The 17,939-nt window shown below is 41.9% G+C and overlaps 1 protein-coding gene across 1 annotated transcript in view; it reads left to right on the top strand.

Annotated features, from left to right (window-relative positions):
• Positions 1 to 17,939, top strand: part of POLE (DNA polymerase epsilon, catalytic subunit) — a 241,781-nt gene that overhangs the window by 13,452 nt on the left and 210,390 nt on the right. Inside the window, exons 2-6 of the mRNA XM_085636412.1 lie at positions 2,135 to 2,270; positions 8,035 to 8,115; positions 9,121 to 9,165; positions 9,966 to 10,058; positions 13,848 to 14,002. Coding sequence (XP_085492538.1) covers positions 2,135 to 2,270; positions 8,035 to 8,115; positions 9,121 to 9,165; positions 9,966 to 10,058; positions 13,848 to 14,002 — 510 coding nt within the window. The remainder of the gene's footprint in view (positions 1 to 2,134; positions 2,271 to 8,034; positions 8,116 to 9,120; positions 9,166 to 9,965; positions 10,059 to 13,847; positions 14,003 to 17,939) is intronic.

The raw sequence follows: 17,939 nt of genomic DNA, 5'->3' as shown, positions 1-17,939 counted from the left end.
AAATTGTCTCGTTTTCAAACACTACCCTCTTTCTATCATTTGAAGTCTTTGGTGACTGGTCTGAACTCTGGCTTGTGAGGGAGATAAACGAAGAGTGGAGGTCTGTGAAGCCCTGTTGAGTTCCTGCCTCAACCAAAATGTTTAATATTCATATTGTCAAGTATCTATACACAGAAGATGGACAGTGATGCTTGGACAACCTCGGAATCCAGATCCGCTTACACTCTAGTAACGTTCATCTTCTGGTTTACTACATTCAAAGGGGAGGCCCAGTTAGGTTATACACTGATACGCAAACATCAACCCCGGTGGGCACAGATGCTTCCTTAACCAGACCAGATTCCAGGTGTTACGGGTGAAACACAGGACTGGATGGCCAGCGTACTGAATTTTAGAAATTTTACATGCACTTTCTACCCCGTGTTTAAAGCGAGGCGATGGGGGCGCACCACCTTCTTGTCTCGAGTTCACTGGTAACGCATATCCTGGTAAGGGCTCAACTAGTTGTGGATCATATTGAACTTTTCCCATTGTAAATACAGACTGTAAATATGGACTACTGTCACTGCCAGCAGATTATCATGGCCCCTTACAGGCCTTGTATGCTTCTATCTTTGCAGCACTTCTCACTAGAGCTCTCTGAGCCTGAGATATAACCATAAATGTTATGGCCAGGTGAAGGGGCCAGCTCCGAGGGGTGCAGTTCTGTTCGTGTTCTGCTAATCTGCTGTGTTTAGACTGGCGAGAAAATAGACAGTGCTGAGATGTGAAGAAGCTGCAGTTACCCTACGCTCTACCCCTTTTGGCTCTCCTCACACTTTTATATATCGCTCTTGTCCACGCCATCAGCTCTTGGCTGTGTCTCTGTTCGTCCCCTTATTACAAATTTACCCCACTGTGAGTGCTGAGGATTGAAGGTGAACAAAACAGCTTGAAAAGGGATTGATTATTCGAGTAGTGGGGAATCTGTCTAGTCGGTGTTCTGCTTATATGAGAGATGCAAGTTCCCAAGATGGTGCTAAAACCCAAGGGCATGTTTGGTGTACAGCCTGGTCCAGAAAGGCTTGGAAAGTGCTTCTTCCACTCCTGGATGGTGTCCTTCTGTGGATACACATGTATCTAAGCCATAATAATTTCCATATACCTAGGTGTTGTGACTGCTTAGTACTTGCAAAACCCGAATCGTAGATTTTCTCACTCAAGCAAAAATCTGATGTGTTTGAGCAGCAAGTATCGCAGTCTGGGCATATCCGTTGACCATGAGAATTACATTTTTTCACTCCGCCGTTCCCAGGATGTCCAAGCAGTAAATACTTTACCAGTGCATTTACATCATTCTACTATTTCCCATACTTTCTGTGATAACGTATATATTTTTTGTTGGTAGACATTTTAACATCTCCTCTTTGTACACTTGCATATATGTTTATATCTTTCGCGTTCTAATGACATATCTAGCATGCAGACTCCCACTTAAAACAATTTTTAACTAAGAAGTAGACGTTTGTCGCCACTATGCAAGTAGTACTACTGAGTAATCCCAGTGCCCGTTAACTATAAAGCAAGTATAACAATCTAGACCGAAGAAAATGTTTAAGTACACAATAGTTGTTCAAATGAGTGTTACGCTTTGGGACTCTGGAAAACTACCAAATGCGGCGGCATCATTACTAACCGCCTTTAGTGTATTCGTGTATGTTTCTGAAGTGGGAACCAAGCCAGAGGCTGCTGAGTACTGGATAGGGCAGAAGGATGTGTATAGGATGCAGTTCAACCAGAGTGTTGGTGGGATCGCTTCTGAAACATATGGCAGTCTGCAGGTCATCCGTTTGAATCCCAGAAAGCCTGTTTGATCCTTCCAAAGTTGCTAAACTAACTACCAATATAATGGGTAAAATAGTAACATATGTTATGTATAGCAAAAAAAGCAGCAGAAATGCAGTATTCAGGGCTATATCAAATACTATTTAAAAGTGTAGCAGGGACTTTGGAGTATAACCGAGATGGGATGAAGTTTATCAGGTGCTCCTGGGTTTTGGAATAAGATACGAAACATTCCTCCTAGTCTTCTAAATCTGAGCAGGTGCTTGTACATAGTAATGTAAGATGCTGCTTTTCATGTTTGGTATTTTAGTGATGATGCCTCTGCAACCTCTGCTGCCAAGCGCCTGGAGCGCAGTCAATGGACCGACCGCATGGATGCTCAGTATGGATTTGAACGCATCAAGGAACCAGGAGACAAGACTGGCTGGCTGCTCAACATGCATCCGGTATGAAAAGGGTTGATAGTGGCGTGCGATGGGTATTAGTTCCTACCTCTGTAGCAACGCCGTGGGTTCTGTGACAGTTGTAGCACTTTTCTGTATTGTACTGAGCCTGAGAGTGTGTGCATTTTTAGCTTGAATTCTTATGAATGGGTATGAAGCATTTTTGTAAAATTTGAATTGACCTGGCCAATTTTTCTTGTGGAGGGAAAAAATAAACTCACTAATGCACATTTATTTATAACGCTGCACCTGGTGGAAATCCTGCATGTATACAATTTGAGATTTGGTGTACTATTGATGTATAGTTTCGGAAGTAATCTTGGAGTTATTTGTGAAGAAAATTAAATTAAGAATAAAATTACAAACCTGTTGACCACAATGGAGAAACTAGGTGAAGAGTAATTTTACATGCCTTGTGAACGCTGTTAAGGAATTTATAGAACTACTAGGGGTCCAATTTCAAGAAAAAGCTTGTAAATCAACTTGCATTGATGTGTGCCTATGTTCTGAGCAAATTTGAGGTTTCCAGATTTTTTTTCTCCAGGATTGCTGTTTCGAACCTGTTCCAGTTGCAAGTTCACCACGAGTACTACTTTGTGAATCCCAAGAATCATACATGTCTCTTGCATATATGTACCAGGTGTACATTTCTGCAACTGTAAAAACTGTGCAATCACACCCTACTTTTCCCACCACAGGAAACCTATTTGTTTCTTCAGATACAGCTATATGAAAAGCAGGTGTTATTTATTGCTTATCCTTGCTCATCCTGGAAAATTGGCCACGCTTCCTATTTACGGGCAACTTTACATGTATTTCTAGAAAAGAAAGGCCAATGAGACAAGTTTGTAAATACCCACCCAGCTTCAATTAGCATTTTGGAGGGCCATGCCCCCGATGCAACTCCTTTCTCATCAAGATGGCCCAGTGAGTTAAGCGTTCTCCTTTGACACTGCTGTAATCTACAGATCATGAGTTCAATTCTATCCAGGCATTTGACACAAAGCGAAGATGCATGCACCAGTAGAAATGTAAGGACAGTAGCGGTAACCTCAAAGTAGTGCTAGTCTGTAATCAGTATCTTCTTTGTGGTGTGGTAATATGGCCCACAAAGTCCATGCCATATTATTAAAGGACTGTTAGTATTTATTTGTGAGTCTGAGATTCACATTTGATTTGAGCAAAAACATAAAAAGATAATTTACAAGGTAATCCCTTGAAGAGTACGTAGTATTGCAATATTGAATCCACTATGTGGTAAATTGATGAACAAATCAGAGCGACTATTCCCAAAATGTTAGTTCATGTATGACTGGAGTAAGGAAAAGGAACAAGAAAAAGAAGGCATTGGTAAAACGTTTTTAAAGGTTAAAAGTAATATCGAGACTTGCTAGTAAGGGGAGGAAAATGTGGATTGCCTTGATTTATGAAAGAATCTCTTTAGCCGTGCATTTTCAAGAGCATGGGTCCACGATAAGAGCCTAGACATAAAATAGAACATCTTCATAAAAAAATGAAAATATTTGATAAAACTATCGTGAGGTATAAAAATATAGGGCCATATGTAGAAAGCAAAATTGCGATCGCAAACGCCGAAATTCGCCGAATTTCGGCGTTTGCGATCGCAATTTTGCTAAGTGGGATGTAGGAAGGCAAATCTGCATGCAAAATAAGGAATCGCAAAATTTGCGATTCCTTATTTTGCAAATGCATTTAAGGAATCCCAAATAGCGATTCCTTAAATGCAATGTAGAAAGCACCCAAGTTGTGCTATTTTGGCTTAAGGAATCGCAAATTACCACCAACTTCAGGTTGATGGTAATTTGCGATTACTTTCAATAATGCAGTTTTTTGCATTATTCAAAGTGCCATGTGGCACACATACATGCCCTTAGGGCATGTATGTGCGCCACATGTGCACCCATGCTCATTACAGGGGTGCAAAAGGTTGTCATGTTGACACCCTTGCAACCTTGAAATTGCATTCTCAATTTGCGATTCTCTAATTGAGAATCGCAAATTGAGAATGTCTTCCTAATCATTCCTATGGGCCTTTTAGCCCATAGGAATGAATGGCAAGGTATTCCTTATTTGCGATTCTCAATTAGAGAATCGCAAATAAGGAATAGGTGGGATTCGCAAACAAAATTGCTAATCCTACCTACATAGCGTTTTGCTATTCTCTAATTGCGATTCCCTAAAAATTGCAATTAGAGAATCGCAAAACACAGCCTACCTACATATGTCCCATAATTCCTAAATATAATTCTAAGCACATGGTCTCATAGTCTGGTGTGGAAAATTGATATTAATTACCCCCAAAAAAGGATGAGGCTGCCATATTGGTCATGTGATTGATGGAGTGCCAAGATATATTCTGCACGTGTTTTGATAATATAATATTTTTTTTAAAAGAACTTCAAGTGTTGAACGCAGTTACTCAATTTATCCAAGTTGAGGTTAAGATGATTGTCCAAAGAATTGGCATAATGACTTTGGTCATATAAATAACTTTGTTAATAGTAGGTGTTAGTCTCAACTATTATTATAAAGATCCACACCTGTTCTGGAGCAGTAGTCTATATTGGGAAGCAGAAAGTACTCCTCGAGATCACAAGGAAAATATCTCTTTTATACGGGGCAAGGAGCCAGTAGTTGGTAGTTCATAACTAGAATATATATGTAGTGTTTAAGTACAGCCCGTGGTTTTTATACTTGTAGCAGGTTCATTTAATCTGCAGGAAGGTGGTTGAATTGATTTTTGACCTGCAATTGAAAATCAATACAGCTGCATAGACCACAGTTTGAAGATAAATAACACCTAGAATGTGTTCGTCCACAGGGCGAATGATCTCACAGTACACCTAAGAACCCAAGGAAACCTCATCATACAAAGCAACATTCTAGAATGCAGCACAGACACTGCTACCTTATTCATCGCAGACTCCTCCTACCAGATTACAGAGGCTTTCTGATGTTGCTGGACCTCTCAGCCACCTCGATTTAGCCAGTCATCCAACCCTCATCCATATGCTGGAGCCTTGAATGGGATTCACTGGCAGGGTCCTTCACTGGTTCTCATGCCTTTACAATAAACACCATTTTGTTCATATGGGTATCTACAGGCCCAAAAACATTCCTCCTTGGAGCCTCTTGTGGCTCTACTCACAGATAACCGCATCCAGATTCACCAATGTGCCAACGATACACAACTCTACCTGAATCTCTCCTTTCCGCAAGACATCCAACTCCTCAACCATTGCCTGCGCCTCATTCAGACCTGGATGTCCATGGCCTACTTCAACTCAACACAACCAAGGTAGAGTTACTATAATTTGCTATGACGACAAGCAAAAATAGTATAAACCTGGATTAATAACCTGAACTTTGACAGCCTCAAATACCAACTTTCACCGAATACCAAGACACTTGGATTCATCTTGGGCTCCAGCCTCTCCCTTTATGAATACATTGTCAAACAAAGGCAACTTGGTACAAACTATCTCTTCTAAAAAAAGCGAAACCACGTCTTCCAGAAAGTGACTTCAGAACTGCTGTCAGGCCCTCATGTTCTTGCATGAGGTTTGTGGTAACACCCTGCTCCATGGCCTGTCAGCACATCTCATCCAAGACTAGAAGAAATATGATCACATCACTCACATACTGATTGAACTCCATGGGCCCCACTTGCCTGCCTGCACCGTCTTCAAAGCCAGCTGCATCATTTACAAAGTCATCAGGACCAGGATCCCTGCTTGTTTTGCAAACAAGCACACCATCTCTGGCACTTGGCATACACACAGCAATGTCACCATCCGAATGTAGACGAAGAATTGTAAAAATGAAAAAGCAAGGCATCAGGACTTTCTATTTATTTATCTAGGACCTAGAACAACATCCCTGTATCTATAAGGACCACACCAAGGCTGCTCAAATGTAGGAAAGAGTTGAAGACATACCGCTTTAAAAACCACCACACCACAATGCATCATTAGTGACACCATTTTCCGGCACTAGACTGTCCTTTAGCAAGCTATTGCATTTGGGCAGTTGTATTCCAGTACACTGTAAGTAATGCAATTTGGTTAAAATATCTAGAAACCATGATATGTAAAACAAAGTCCAGGGCTGGAAGGGTTTCCTAATGACAAGAAGTCATCTGGTAATCGTAATACAAATAGAAGTCAAAATAACAGTGTAGGTTTTTTTTTTTTTGTATAGTGACTCATGTCACCTTTTAGCTTGCAACTCTTCCAGACGCTGATGAAAGTAGGAGCAAACAAGAGATAGAAAGTTTGAGGGGAAATATGTGGGGCATATGAGAAGACCAGTGAGGAGGGTGTGAATGTAGCATTTGAATACAGGAGAAGGGGAGTGGGTGCTTGGGTACCTGATGGGTTGACAACACTAGGCTGGCTACAACCATTGCGCATTTATTCTAGGGGACCCCCTCGTCTTAAGTCATAGTCTGATATAGAAAGGAGTGTCTATGACCCACAGCCACCAGACTTCTGCGAGCTGTAAGTGAGTGGCACTTGGTGGGTCATTACTATAGTGACAGGGCTCTGCTGCAACCTCACTCCGGGATTCATTAGGTGCTTTGAGCTCGGTTGCATCAGACTGCACACTCAGCCAGGTACAATGTCATGGTTTCACGCACTATTAATAGGATTTAGCCTTTATTGTTGACATGGTTATCTTATGGATCTTCTAGTTTCCTGGACCTCCAAAGTCAAATAGGACACTGATGTGCACAGATATGGCGTTTCTGAGGGCTCTTGTCCTTCCTCTGTTGTACAGGGTTGGAAAACATGCACTAGCTAAGTGCCCCAGCATGTAGGGACACAGCCTAGATAGACTCTGCTTATCTCAGAGGGATAGGGCAGTAAATTAATTTTCGTATATTTAATTGTAATTTTCTATACCATAAAAGTAACTTATGGCACCTAGGGCCAGACGTACAACCAAGAAAATAGCGCTTCACAAATTGCGAGTTTTTTGCGACTCGCAATTTGCGAGGCGCTATTTCCTATGTACAACAGTGTCTTTCACACTGTGTGCGAAGCAAATTAAGAGGCTCATGAATATTAATGAGCCTCTCGCAATTTGCGACCCCATTGGGAATGGCAGGCTCTCCCAGGTATGGTGGCCTGCTGGGCTCAGCAGACCACCATGTCTGGGACTGCTTTTAAATAAAGCAGTTTTTTTTTAATGCAGTCTGTTTTCCTTAAAGGAAAAGGGGATGCATTTAAAAAATCAAAAAATTTAATGCTTTCGTTTAATTTTTTAAGGGCAGGTAGTTGTCCCTGGGACCACTGCCTAACCTTAAAAAATATTTTCCCCTGCTTTTGCAAATTTTGTGAGTGCATTACCACCCTCTTGAAGAGGGTGGTAATTTGCAAGTGCAAAAACGGTCGTACATCTGGCCATTAGATTCTAGAGCAGGCCGCATAATCCACCTACCAGCACGAAAGACACACTCGACCTCATTTATTATATTACATTAATGTTATGTACCGCACTCTAACCTGGTCTTCGACTGACGTTTATAAAGTGTATAATGTGCCTGTAAGTGCCCAGACCTTTCTATTCTTCCTGGTTAAGTTACTCGATGTAGGTAAGGTTAGGTGAACTTCTGTTGTTTAATGCATATTTGGGACATACATTTTCATCCTATGGTTGCAGTGTTTTGTGTTAGTTTTTAAAATGTTTTGAAGCTTTGCCATCTGGATTTTGTTCTTAATGCATCTTTCTGATTTTCTTTTAGACTGAGATTTTGGATGAAGACAAGCGACTTGTCAGCGCTGTCGACTATTACTTTATCCAAGAGGATGGCAGCAGGTTCAAGGTGACGCCTGCGATTTGATGCATGGATTGGGGAGTCAGTTCAGAGGGGTAGGGAGTCCAAGTACAGCAGGAGGGCACGATGTCATTGGAAATAGTTTTGGGAGAGTTTGAGCTCAGAGCATCTTAGTCAAAATAAATCCATGAGCTCACTGCTTCAGACCTATTCAGACAGCAACTACAGACTCCCTTCTTGGATAATTGAATGAATGAATGAATGAATGAATATATGCTTCAAGGACCTTTGCGCTAGGACTCACCAAATTAATAGTGGGGGAAAAAAAAATCAGTCTTAATTGCCTTGAGAGACAAATTTTAACTCCCAAAGAATAAAGAGCAGCTGATAAATGTTTCAAAAGTTGAAGACGATTACCCAGAAGTACCTCCCTTCAACCCAGGCTGTCTTGTCATGGAGTAGTTAATATGCTTAAACCTCCAGAAGCCAAAGAGTCAGTACGACAAAGGGGCGCAGTCTAGAATGGAGACCCTTGCACCTCTGGCCATGTAGCACCCAGTGGTGTGAGGAACCGTGCATTACTCTCAGTGCTCTGAGCCTTAGTCAGCCGGTGCAGGCATTGGCTGGCAGTGGAGAGCAAGGTCCTGGCCTCGTCCTTGGAAGGCATTGGTGTTTGAAGCTGTACCCAGAAGTGGTGGTTCTATCTCTGGCTGCTGGATGATGCAACTCGTTTTCAAGCCTTTATACAAAGTAACCAGAATGTTAGATCTGTTTGAAATGTGTTACGCATAGGCGAGAACCACAGAGGTGGCTGTAGCGCTGGAAGAAGATGTTCAAATGTTTAGGGCGAAGCAGGGAAAGTAGTTTGACGAGATTTTAATGAAGTAGGAAAGTGTCAAGCTGATGGACCTTACTTAACTATTGACCTGTTTAGTCATGGACGAAGGGCTGGTCAGTGTGGGAACCAGGCTGTGCATATGTCGAGTCTTGATTACAATGCGTGACAGTTCTTGCCGATCTGCATTTTTATGGAATCTCTCTTTCTCTCCCAAGGTGGCGCTGCCCTATAAACCATACTTCTACATTGCTACCAAAAAGGTTTGTTAAAATGTCCTAGGGTTTCTCTTTTAAGAGGGGATGCTTTAATCATTCTGATTTGTGGGCTACTATTCTGACATGTGTGGCACACCGCAATGTTTGGATTAACCATTACTTTCTTCTGCTCTGAGCCTTTGCGTGGTTGTGCATTCTTGCCTCCTTCTCTTATGACTTGTGAGTTAGATGTATGCTTCTATACTCAACTCTGACATTTGGGGTAAAAATACATGCTGTTTCCTGTTATAAAGCCTTGGTGGGAGGGTGACAGTGAAACCTCTCACAAAGCTTCAGGGTTTTTAGACCCACGTTACTCTGCTCTTATAAGGAGTTGGATACAGGCACCTATGCCAGAACTATCTGTTAATTGAACCCAACCTCTGTTAGGTGGCGGAGGACAGGAATTGGATACAGGTATCTGTGCAGAGACCAATTGTTGCTTGCTATTGCCTCCTGTGTGAAACTTTGGGGGGGGGGGGGGGCAGGTAATAGTCCAGCAAGTTAGGGTTGTAATGCAGTCAGTAGCCATTCGTATAGGTTGGGTGCTAAAGTAGGTGACTTGCTTCTGTGCTGCTTTGGATGGGGTGGTTCCTTATAACTGTATATTGACTGTGGATCAGGGAGAGGCACATAGCTGAGGAGGACAGAAGTCTCTGTGCTGAGACTGTGCGTTGGGAAGCCCTTTTGCCCATTTTCTGTAGTTCTCGCCCTTGAGAGTACATGTCCTTATATCTGTGGGTTGAGCCTCTGTGTGGCTGTACAGGATTGCTTGTCTCAAATGTTTTTTCTCTCTCACCTAACAGTACTGTGAGCGGGAGGTTACATCCTTTCTCTCAAAAAAGTTTCAAGGAAAAATAGCAAAACTGGAAACTGTTCCTAAGGAAGACCTTGACCTGGTGAGCAGTGTCCTTGTTTATTCTATCATCTATTATTTTCTCTCTCTGGCTCTGCCCCTCCCCCATTCCCTCTTTTAAGTGTTTCTTTCCCCCTTAACCACATAAAATGAAAGATCTAACCATTTCAAAAACTTGCATGTTAGGCCTTTGAGTTTGTGTGCTGTGGATGTTTGTTTTTTCCCTTGATACTCTGCCTGCCTGTTCATGTGACGGCGCTGTCTGTCTGCAGGAATATTCAGACTGCCTACATAGGGAGTCTTGATGTTTAAGGATTAAATCCTGTGGAGGTTATATAGCACTGTGTGCTGAGCGCCTCTTCAGAGACCTAGAGATCATGGATGTGAATTGTGAAAGTACTGACTCAACCGTCACCATTCTGAGTTTGACCCGGAGTGCTGTTGCTTTGGTTAACAATGCCAATTTCATTGTTTATAACCTTTTTGACAACAATTTTGGTGCTTATTAGTCAGAAGTCCTTTTACTTACAGTCTCTAAAGACCGAGGCTGCACTGCGATTTTATTCTTCTGCCATTACAGGCACCATGGACATTTCTCTACCTAGATAGGGAGTGTGTTGTCCTAGCTGTAGTGTTCAAATAGTTAAGTTGATTACCTTTTTCTGTCTTTGGTTAACGTTTTGTTTTTAGGTCTGGTGTTAGCCAAGATCATCTGATTTTACTGAAAATGTTTATATATATATATATATATATATATATATATATATATATATATATATATATTTGAAGTAAATCCCAGTCATTGCCATTGTTTTTAGTTTATTATTTCTTAGGGGCCGATAACAATCTTGTTGGAAAAGCCTTCCGGACGAGTCGGTTCCGGAAAACTTTCCATACGAATTGCACTCCGGGAGTCCCAATGACCGATTACGATACATCTGTATGCTGACGGACTTGGTTCGCTCGGACTCACATTAAATTCAATGGGAGCCTGTGTACTGCACACGAACACAGGCTCGCATTGCAAATTTGGGTGGGTGGGGAAAAGTGTGCACCTCTTTGTGCCCACAACACTGTACTACGGGACCGATTCGGTGGGCCCAGGGTGAAGAGTGGCCTGCCACGGCCCCCCGAAGTCAGATTCCCACAGCCGTTTCGTTCTGGCAAAACCACGTTGGTACGGCTGTGCATCATACTCGTTCGTTCGGAATACGACCCCATTGAGTAACACGATTCGTCTTCGAACGACTCGGACTGACTGTTTCAGGTTCGGAACCGATTAGGTCGACACGGACAGCTTATTCGCATCATACTTGGTCGTTCGGACAGGGTGGACGATTCGGTCGGAAACCGAGGCTCCAAATCAGATTTGCTTTTAGCGAATCCGGTTCGGAGCCCTTCCGAACGAGATCTTAATCGGACCCGAAGTGTTTCTTTCGCATTAAAAGCGTGCTAGGATAGCAGGACACTTTCAACCCGCTCTTTATGCTGCTTTTGATGTGAGCACAGTCATATATCCACCTTTATCAGTTCCTTTTTCTCGTTATGCTGCTGTGTTACTTTGGAGTTGCCTTTGTTTATCTGACTATTTCTGTTTCGCAGCATACCAGATTGTGCCCACTTGAAACCATTCTTTATAAAGTTATCCTCTTTTTAGTATGCTCGCAATTATGTTCACTTATAACTGCATATCTGTTTGTCATGCTGGTATGTATTTTAATTGAGGACTACAGTTATACTTGTAATCCAGTTCAGCTTGTATGACCTGCTGGTATGACTTTCTTGTTTGCCTTCAATACACTTCTGTGTTATGCCTATGTAAACATTTAACTGTTCTAATACTAATTAAAGCTGTGCCATTTATTCTGTCTGACTGTGTGTCTGTCTGTGTATCTATGTATCTATCTGTTTGTCTGTTGTCTCTTCACTCCTATCTACCGGTCAGTCTTCCTAGCTACCTGACTGGCTGTGTACTTACCAGTCTTATCTGTCCAACCTTTTGTGTTTTTCTTTACAACTCTGCATTTTCTGCTCTAATATATGCAACACTATCTCTCTATGCAACACTATCTGTGCAACTGTATCTACTTATCTATGTAACACTAGCTACCTATCTGTCTATGCAACACTTTCGAGCTATACAAGCCTCTCTATTTATCTGTTAGTCCCTTAAGTGCGCTTCAACCACCTAAAGAAGTATAGACTTGTACGCCTTGACTCTCATGTTGTCAGGATAGAGAAAGCCAATGCTATTGGAGTCTACAAATGATTTCTGCCATGTCTTCCAAACCTGTTCACAATTGTAAAACACACACTTCAGTTGTCTGCCTTTTACTAGATAAAGTAGGATGCCTTTTGATGCTTCCTGTTTCACACTGGTGCCAAACTTCCTTTTTAGATATGCCCACTATTTCCCTGATTATTAAATGATTCTTTTTCTTTTCTTTTTTTTTTTTGGAATAAGCTTTGTGTTGTTTGTGCCACATCATAAAAAATGTTTTCTGCTATTCACGGCATCTGCCACAGGCCATTTGTCACTTAGCTTTAAAAGAAAAGCCTACAAGAAGATAATGGACATTCATGATAAGTCTCAGAACTTGCGAAAGGCATCCCTAATAAACGTAGACCAAAGGTATTGTACTTTTTCCAAAAGTGACGGCATATGTTGCTTGGTTGCTCCAAAACTGATAAATCAGGAGTGTTGGTCAGGTTTCACAGGCAGAAGTCTTTTGTTTTCACCAACAGTTCTGGTTGGATGACTTAAACCTCTATTAGTAAATATTCCTCTGCCTACTCTTATGGGAATGTCTCATGTCCTATGCAGGCATAAAACATTCTTCTTTGAATGAAAAGTACACTGGAGGGTTTCCTGAAATCTGTCCTCGTGCTCCAGACAAAGAGTTCACCCAAGGCAACATCTGCACAGCTTTGAAGGAGTACGTTGATTCTTCAGAGACCATAACCTGAATGTTCAGAGGACCGATAGCACAAAAGCTGATGGACGAAATGCTTGCAAATAGTGTAACTGCTACCAGTCACTCAGGGTAGCATTCCAACCCATAGTTTTTCATCCACTGTGCCACTCTAGACAAAGGCTTTGGCAGTTTGGACTGGACTGTTCCTATTGGACCAGGACCAACACTGATTTTAATATGGCTGGGTCTGATCTGAGGTGGCACTGTGCGCAAAAAAGAACGATGGGTTGGAATGGTACCCCAAGTGATTGCCAGTGGTTATACCTATTGCAGACATTCGTCTCCTCACCCTTTCTGTTTTTTTATTTGTCCGTTTGGTGGTCGACCAGGTTTCTCCTTAATGGCTCTAAAAATATCAAAGTTCATCCAAATCCCTGTGGAAGTTTAATTTGGCCTCTGGCATATGCTTTCTTATCCCTGGTGCTTGATGTTTACTCGGATTGTTGATCAGGGTGCAGTCTTTAGATTATAGTATAGTCTGACCCATCTAATGTCCTTTGTCAAGTTGCCTAAAGGGTAAGCTACTTCATACATAGTAGTTCAGAATTATTTACGTGAAGCAAACATCAATGAGCACAGAGACATTGTAAACCTCTATACCATACATATCTTTACTTTTGTTTCCTGTATGGAGCCCTCCTGAAACCTTGAGGTTGCATCCTACAAATTGTCGAGGGTTTTGAAAGATCAAATGTCTGGTAATGCAGTTAAAGTTCCACCTCCCCCACCTCCCCCTATTTTTAAGGGTATCTTTTCCTGCGTTTTTCTTCTTTGTCTTTGAAACATCCACCTCATTCCCTTTTTAAAATTCTGTGCACCTGTCCTGCCTTTCATGTTTGTTACTTGTTTGTTGGCAGCCAAACCACCTTGTAGGACTGAAGCGAAGTTACATCAAACTTTACTTCCTGTCGGTGGATGATTTGGTGAAGGTGAGGAAGGAGATCTCTCCAGCAGTGAGGAAGAATAAGGAGCGTGATCAAGCCAGTGATACCTACACAGCCATGCTATCCAGGTAACATGTTTTCCCTCGTACTATTATGGTATCTAGGTAAAAGACCTGTCCCTACACAACTTGTGTGCTAAAGGGACACACGTAGTCCAGGTAACACACCTCTTAAACTGTCCTGTCTACGTATCCGCTCTTGATACACTACTCTGTGGTCCAGGTCATACCCTTTCCATAGGATTATACAGTCCAGGTTACATACCTATCAACATATTACTATACTGTGCAGGCGGTACACCACTAGACACTGCCTTACTGTTGCATTAACCTCTTCCAATGCATGGTAATGCTGTTAATATAACACACCTTCTAATACATGACTATACTGCCCAGGTAGCATAGGTCTCAATGCACTGCTTTGATGTTCAGGTATTGCCCTCCAGCCCTGGTAACTCGCCTCTCTATCCACCCCTGTCTAGGTATCGCCTCAAAATATGCTAATATTCTGTGCAGGTAACATTCCTCCCCATACTGTACAACTAAGCTAAGTTGTCCGGGGATTCTTTCTTCTTCTTACTGCCCTTAGTACCTCTATTTGAAATTGGTTCATATGCCAGTTAATGGGTAAACCCGCCCCCCTTTGCCGGATTTAATCATAAAACGTATGAAGAATATGGTCCCATTAACTTAATCAATATAAAATACAAATACAGTTCAAATGTCTTTCATAGCTACAGGTCTAATTTTTACAGAGTGCTGGTGTACATTCCATTCTTCTTAAATTTACGGTCTTCTTTTTTATGATACAGTTCTTCAGTGATGTTTCATCAAACATCTCCTTATCAGCCAACACATGCTTTGCCGTTTAGTGGCACACAGGCCTAGGCCTTTTCCAAGGCTTAGGGAAGTCATGTGACTTCTGAGCTGCTCTTTTTGTTCTTTCTTGTCTTTCATCCTGGCAGGCTTTCCAGAACTTATAAGAGGTCTAGGAAATGGAGCTGCCAATGACAATTCAAGTTTATCTACGAAAGATACCCCAGTATTCTATATGGATTACACTCTGACTCTATTCTACTAAGCTGCCTATGTAACACACCACCCTATACATTACTGTACTGCCAAAGAGGCAGATCCCTCCGCACACTATCCCTCTTTGTAGGTAATCCAGAACTCAATAGACTGGTATGCTATCCAGCTAGTGTGCTTTTCAATATGTTATCATGCTTTCCTCAGATTTGCCTCGCAATACATTACCACGCTTTTTGGATTTTCTCCTATATTCCACAACATTTCCATGTTAATCCTCTGTCAAATATGTGCTGAAATATTTTCAGGACAATCCTCTTTCCATATAGTACCATGGTTTTCTTACGTTAGCCCTACTGATAGACTGACACGCACTTCTAGTAGTTTTTTCTAAATATACTTCCCAGGTAGGTGACCTAGTTACGAACGACATGCTGCCCAGGCAATGCACCTTTGATATAACCACGTGTTGCTCATTTAATATTTGTCTCAAATGTAAGCGCTTTTCTGGCAACATTATTCTCATGCCCTAGAAGCTGTCCTTGATGCTCATATAACACAGCCATAAATGTGTTAATTCCTGTTATTTCTTTAATAAACCTACACATCGAAAGCTGGGCTTCCCAGGTGACAATTGACACAATGCCTGTGGTGGACGAAATATCTCTAAATCCGTATGCATGTTCTTTAGTTCATGTATGTTGTGACTATGCAACCTGCATGTTTGTTGAGACAAGCTGCACAGCACTTCATCATGCCTATAGACCTTCATTGCATGTGGTGATGTAGGCCTTCTCTTCTGAGGTGACTGGATGGCGGGACCCAAATCTACCCCATTGTCTTTCTTACTGTTTCTTGGTACCACCCTGTTAGAGGCCCTCTTCATAAATATTTATACCTGTTTTTCTGAATGCAAGACATGTCTTACGACAAGCCCTTTCTTTCCTCGTCACTAGAATTAATGTGGGGATTCTCAGTGTTCTGCATTTGTGGTTTGCAAATTGAGTTTATAGTAGAGGGATTTCATAAACATGTACTTCATTTGAGACATTCCTCATCATTTGTTTGCTATCTGGTCAGATGTTCATTAATAAACTTTGTTGTTAGAAACTACTTTAGCGGCTTCACAGATGAAGTCCTTGGACTATGGCTTTACTTAGATCATACAAAGATCCGGAAGCAAAGAGACAGTCTTTAATGAGAATTAGCTGGCCTCCGACGATCACAGTATGTAGAAAAGTTGTAGTGTGTCTCGAGCTAAGCCAACCTGTTGTGCAAGTACAATTGTTAGTGACTGTCTAAAGCTTGGTTAGTTGCGTTTCCTAAATGACCACTCAAATGGGTTACACATTAAAAATATATGGGTAGGAATGCATTATATAAAAACAATTACATTTTTATGGCACTGTTAGCAGGCTAATTTACCAATCAAGCAGATGTTTTTCATGTCTTCATTTTTGAGGAATTTAACTTTGTAGCAATTTGAATCGTGCATTTTTGTAGTTGAAGCATATATTTCAACTAAATGAAGGTTTCTTTACCAGGCATTTATATGTGTCTGGTTTACTATACTGCAGCTAAATGAATTGATAAATGATCTTGAACAGTGTCACAACATTTAGAGGAACCAAGGTATGAACTAGTCCTCTGGAAGGCATAAGGCCAGGGTGTCAATGAAACCCAGATTTTAATAATATCAATATATGATAAAATTCTCCACAATGAGTTTAAATGATTAGAAGTGTATAATCGGTTGTTATCCTGAAAATGTGCCACTGAACCAGCCCTTCTGGGCCTACATTGTGCTTCTGTGCCCTAATTGTTAAGCCCACTTTGAGTAAGAGTTCGAAATCACTGGACTGCTTTTGAAGATGACTGCTGCTCATTGTAAACCAGTTGATGGCTCAGTTCAGACATTTTCTTTTGACTTGTGTTTTTTTGGCATACTTTTTTATTGGCATATAATACAGAATAGTACAATCCAATTGTTAAACATTAATAGCAACCCAGAAATCCCCCCCCCCCCAACCGCCCCCCACTGCGCCCCCACACCTCTTTTGCTCTACCACAACATAAGTCTAAGACAATTAATGGGGCAGAAATACAGGTGTAATTAAAGGGATTTGCAAAGTAAATATTTTCGGGGCAACCAACCCATCTCTGGTATCACATTTGTATATGCTCCCTAGGAATATGCGCATGGTCACCCAATCAAAACCTGATCTCCCCCACCCTTATTTGAAAGCATTGGACAAAGTCTCATTAGATCTAAACAGATCATGATCCTAAGGGGGCCTAGCATCCGGAGGGCTCAAGCAGGTCTGTGAGCATCGCGGTCCAAGCATGCAAAGCATCAGCTCTCTTCTGCCACTGCCCACTCAGTCATCTCTCTCACCCATTCTCGCACCTCTGGGATCAGTGGCTCAAATGTCCCCACCTCCCTCGCTATCCGTATCCTGAGGTATCTCACGCTGGTAGCCCCAGCGTTGGGAGAGTATGTTGTGGAATCACTCTTAATGTGCCCAGTGAGAACAGTTTGGACTTGGTGCAATTTACTTGAAACCTCGCAAGCTCTCCACATTACACAAGGGTTGCCAGCATAATGGGGACAGAGTACACGACTGTCTCAAATTTATCAACGCGTCGCTTGCTTATAGAGAGACCACATGTTTGGTCTCCCCAGTCGTCACCCCCCACCATGCAATAGCGAGCGCATGTTGAATGCTAGTGGCTCCATCGCCAGTGCAAATAGCAATGGCTACAACGGGCAACCCTGTCTGGTCCCCCGATGAAGGTAAAAAGTACGTGCTACTGTCCTGCCAACACATACTCTCGCCATGGGCCCCTGGTAGAGCTACTGCACCCATTTGAGAAACGTCTCCCCACGCACATCTTTCACAGTACCTGCCATAGGAATTCCCACGAGAAGGAATTGAATGCCTGGTCAATGTTACGCAGCCCTAGAGTGTAAGGATTG

Source organism: Triturus cristatus, chromosome 11 (assembly GCF_964204655.1).
Source record: "Triturus cristatus chromosome 11, aTriCri1.1, whole genome shotgun sequence".
Classification (NCBI taxonomy): domain Eukaryota; kingdom Metazoa; phylum Chordata; class Amphibia; order Caudata; family Salamandridae; genus Triturus; species Triturus cristatus.
Note: the sequence above shows the minus strand (reverse complement) of the source record. Positions and strands in the feature narration are given on the sequence as shown.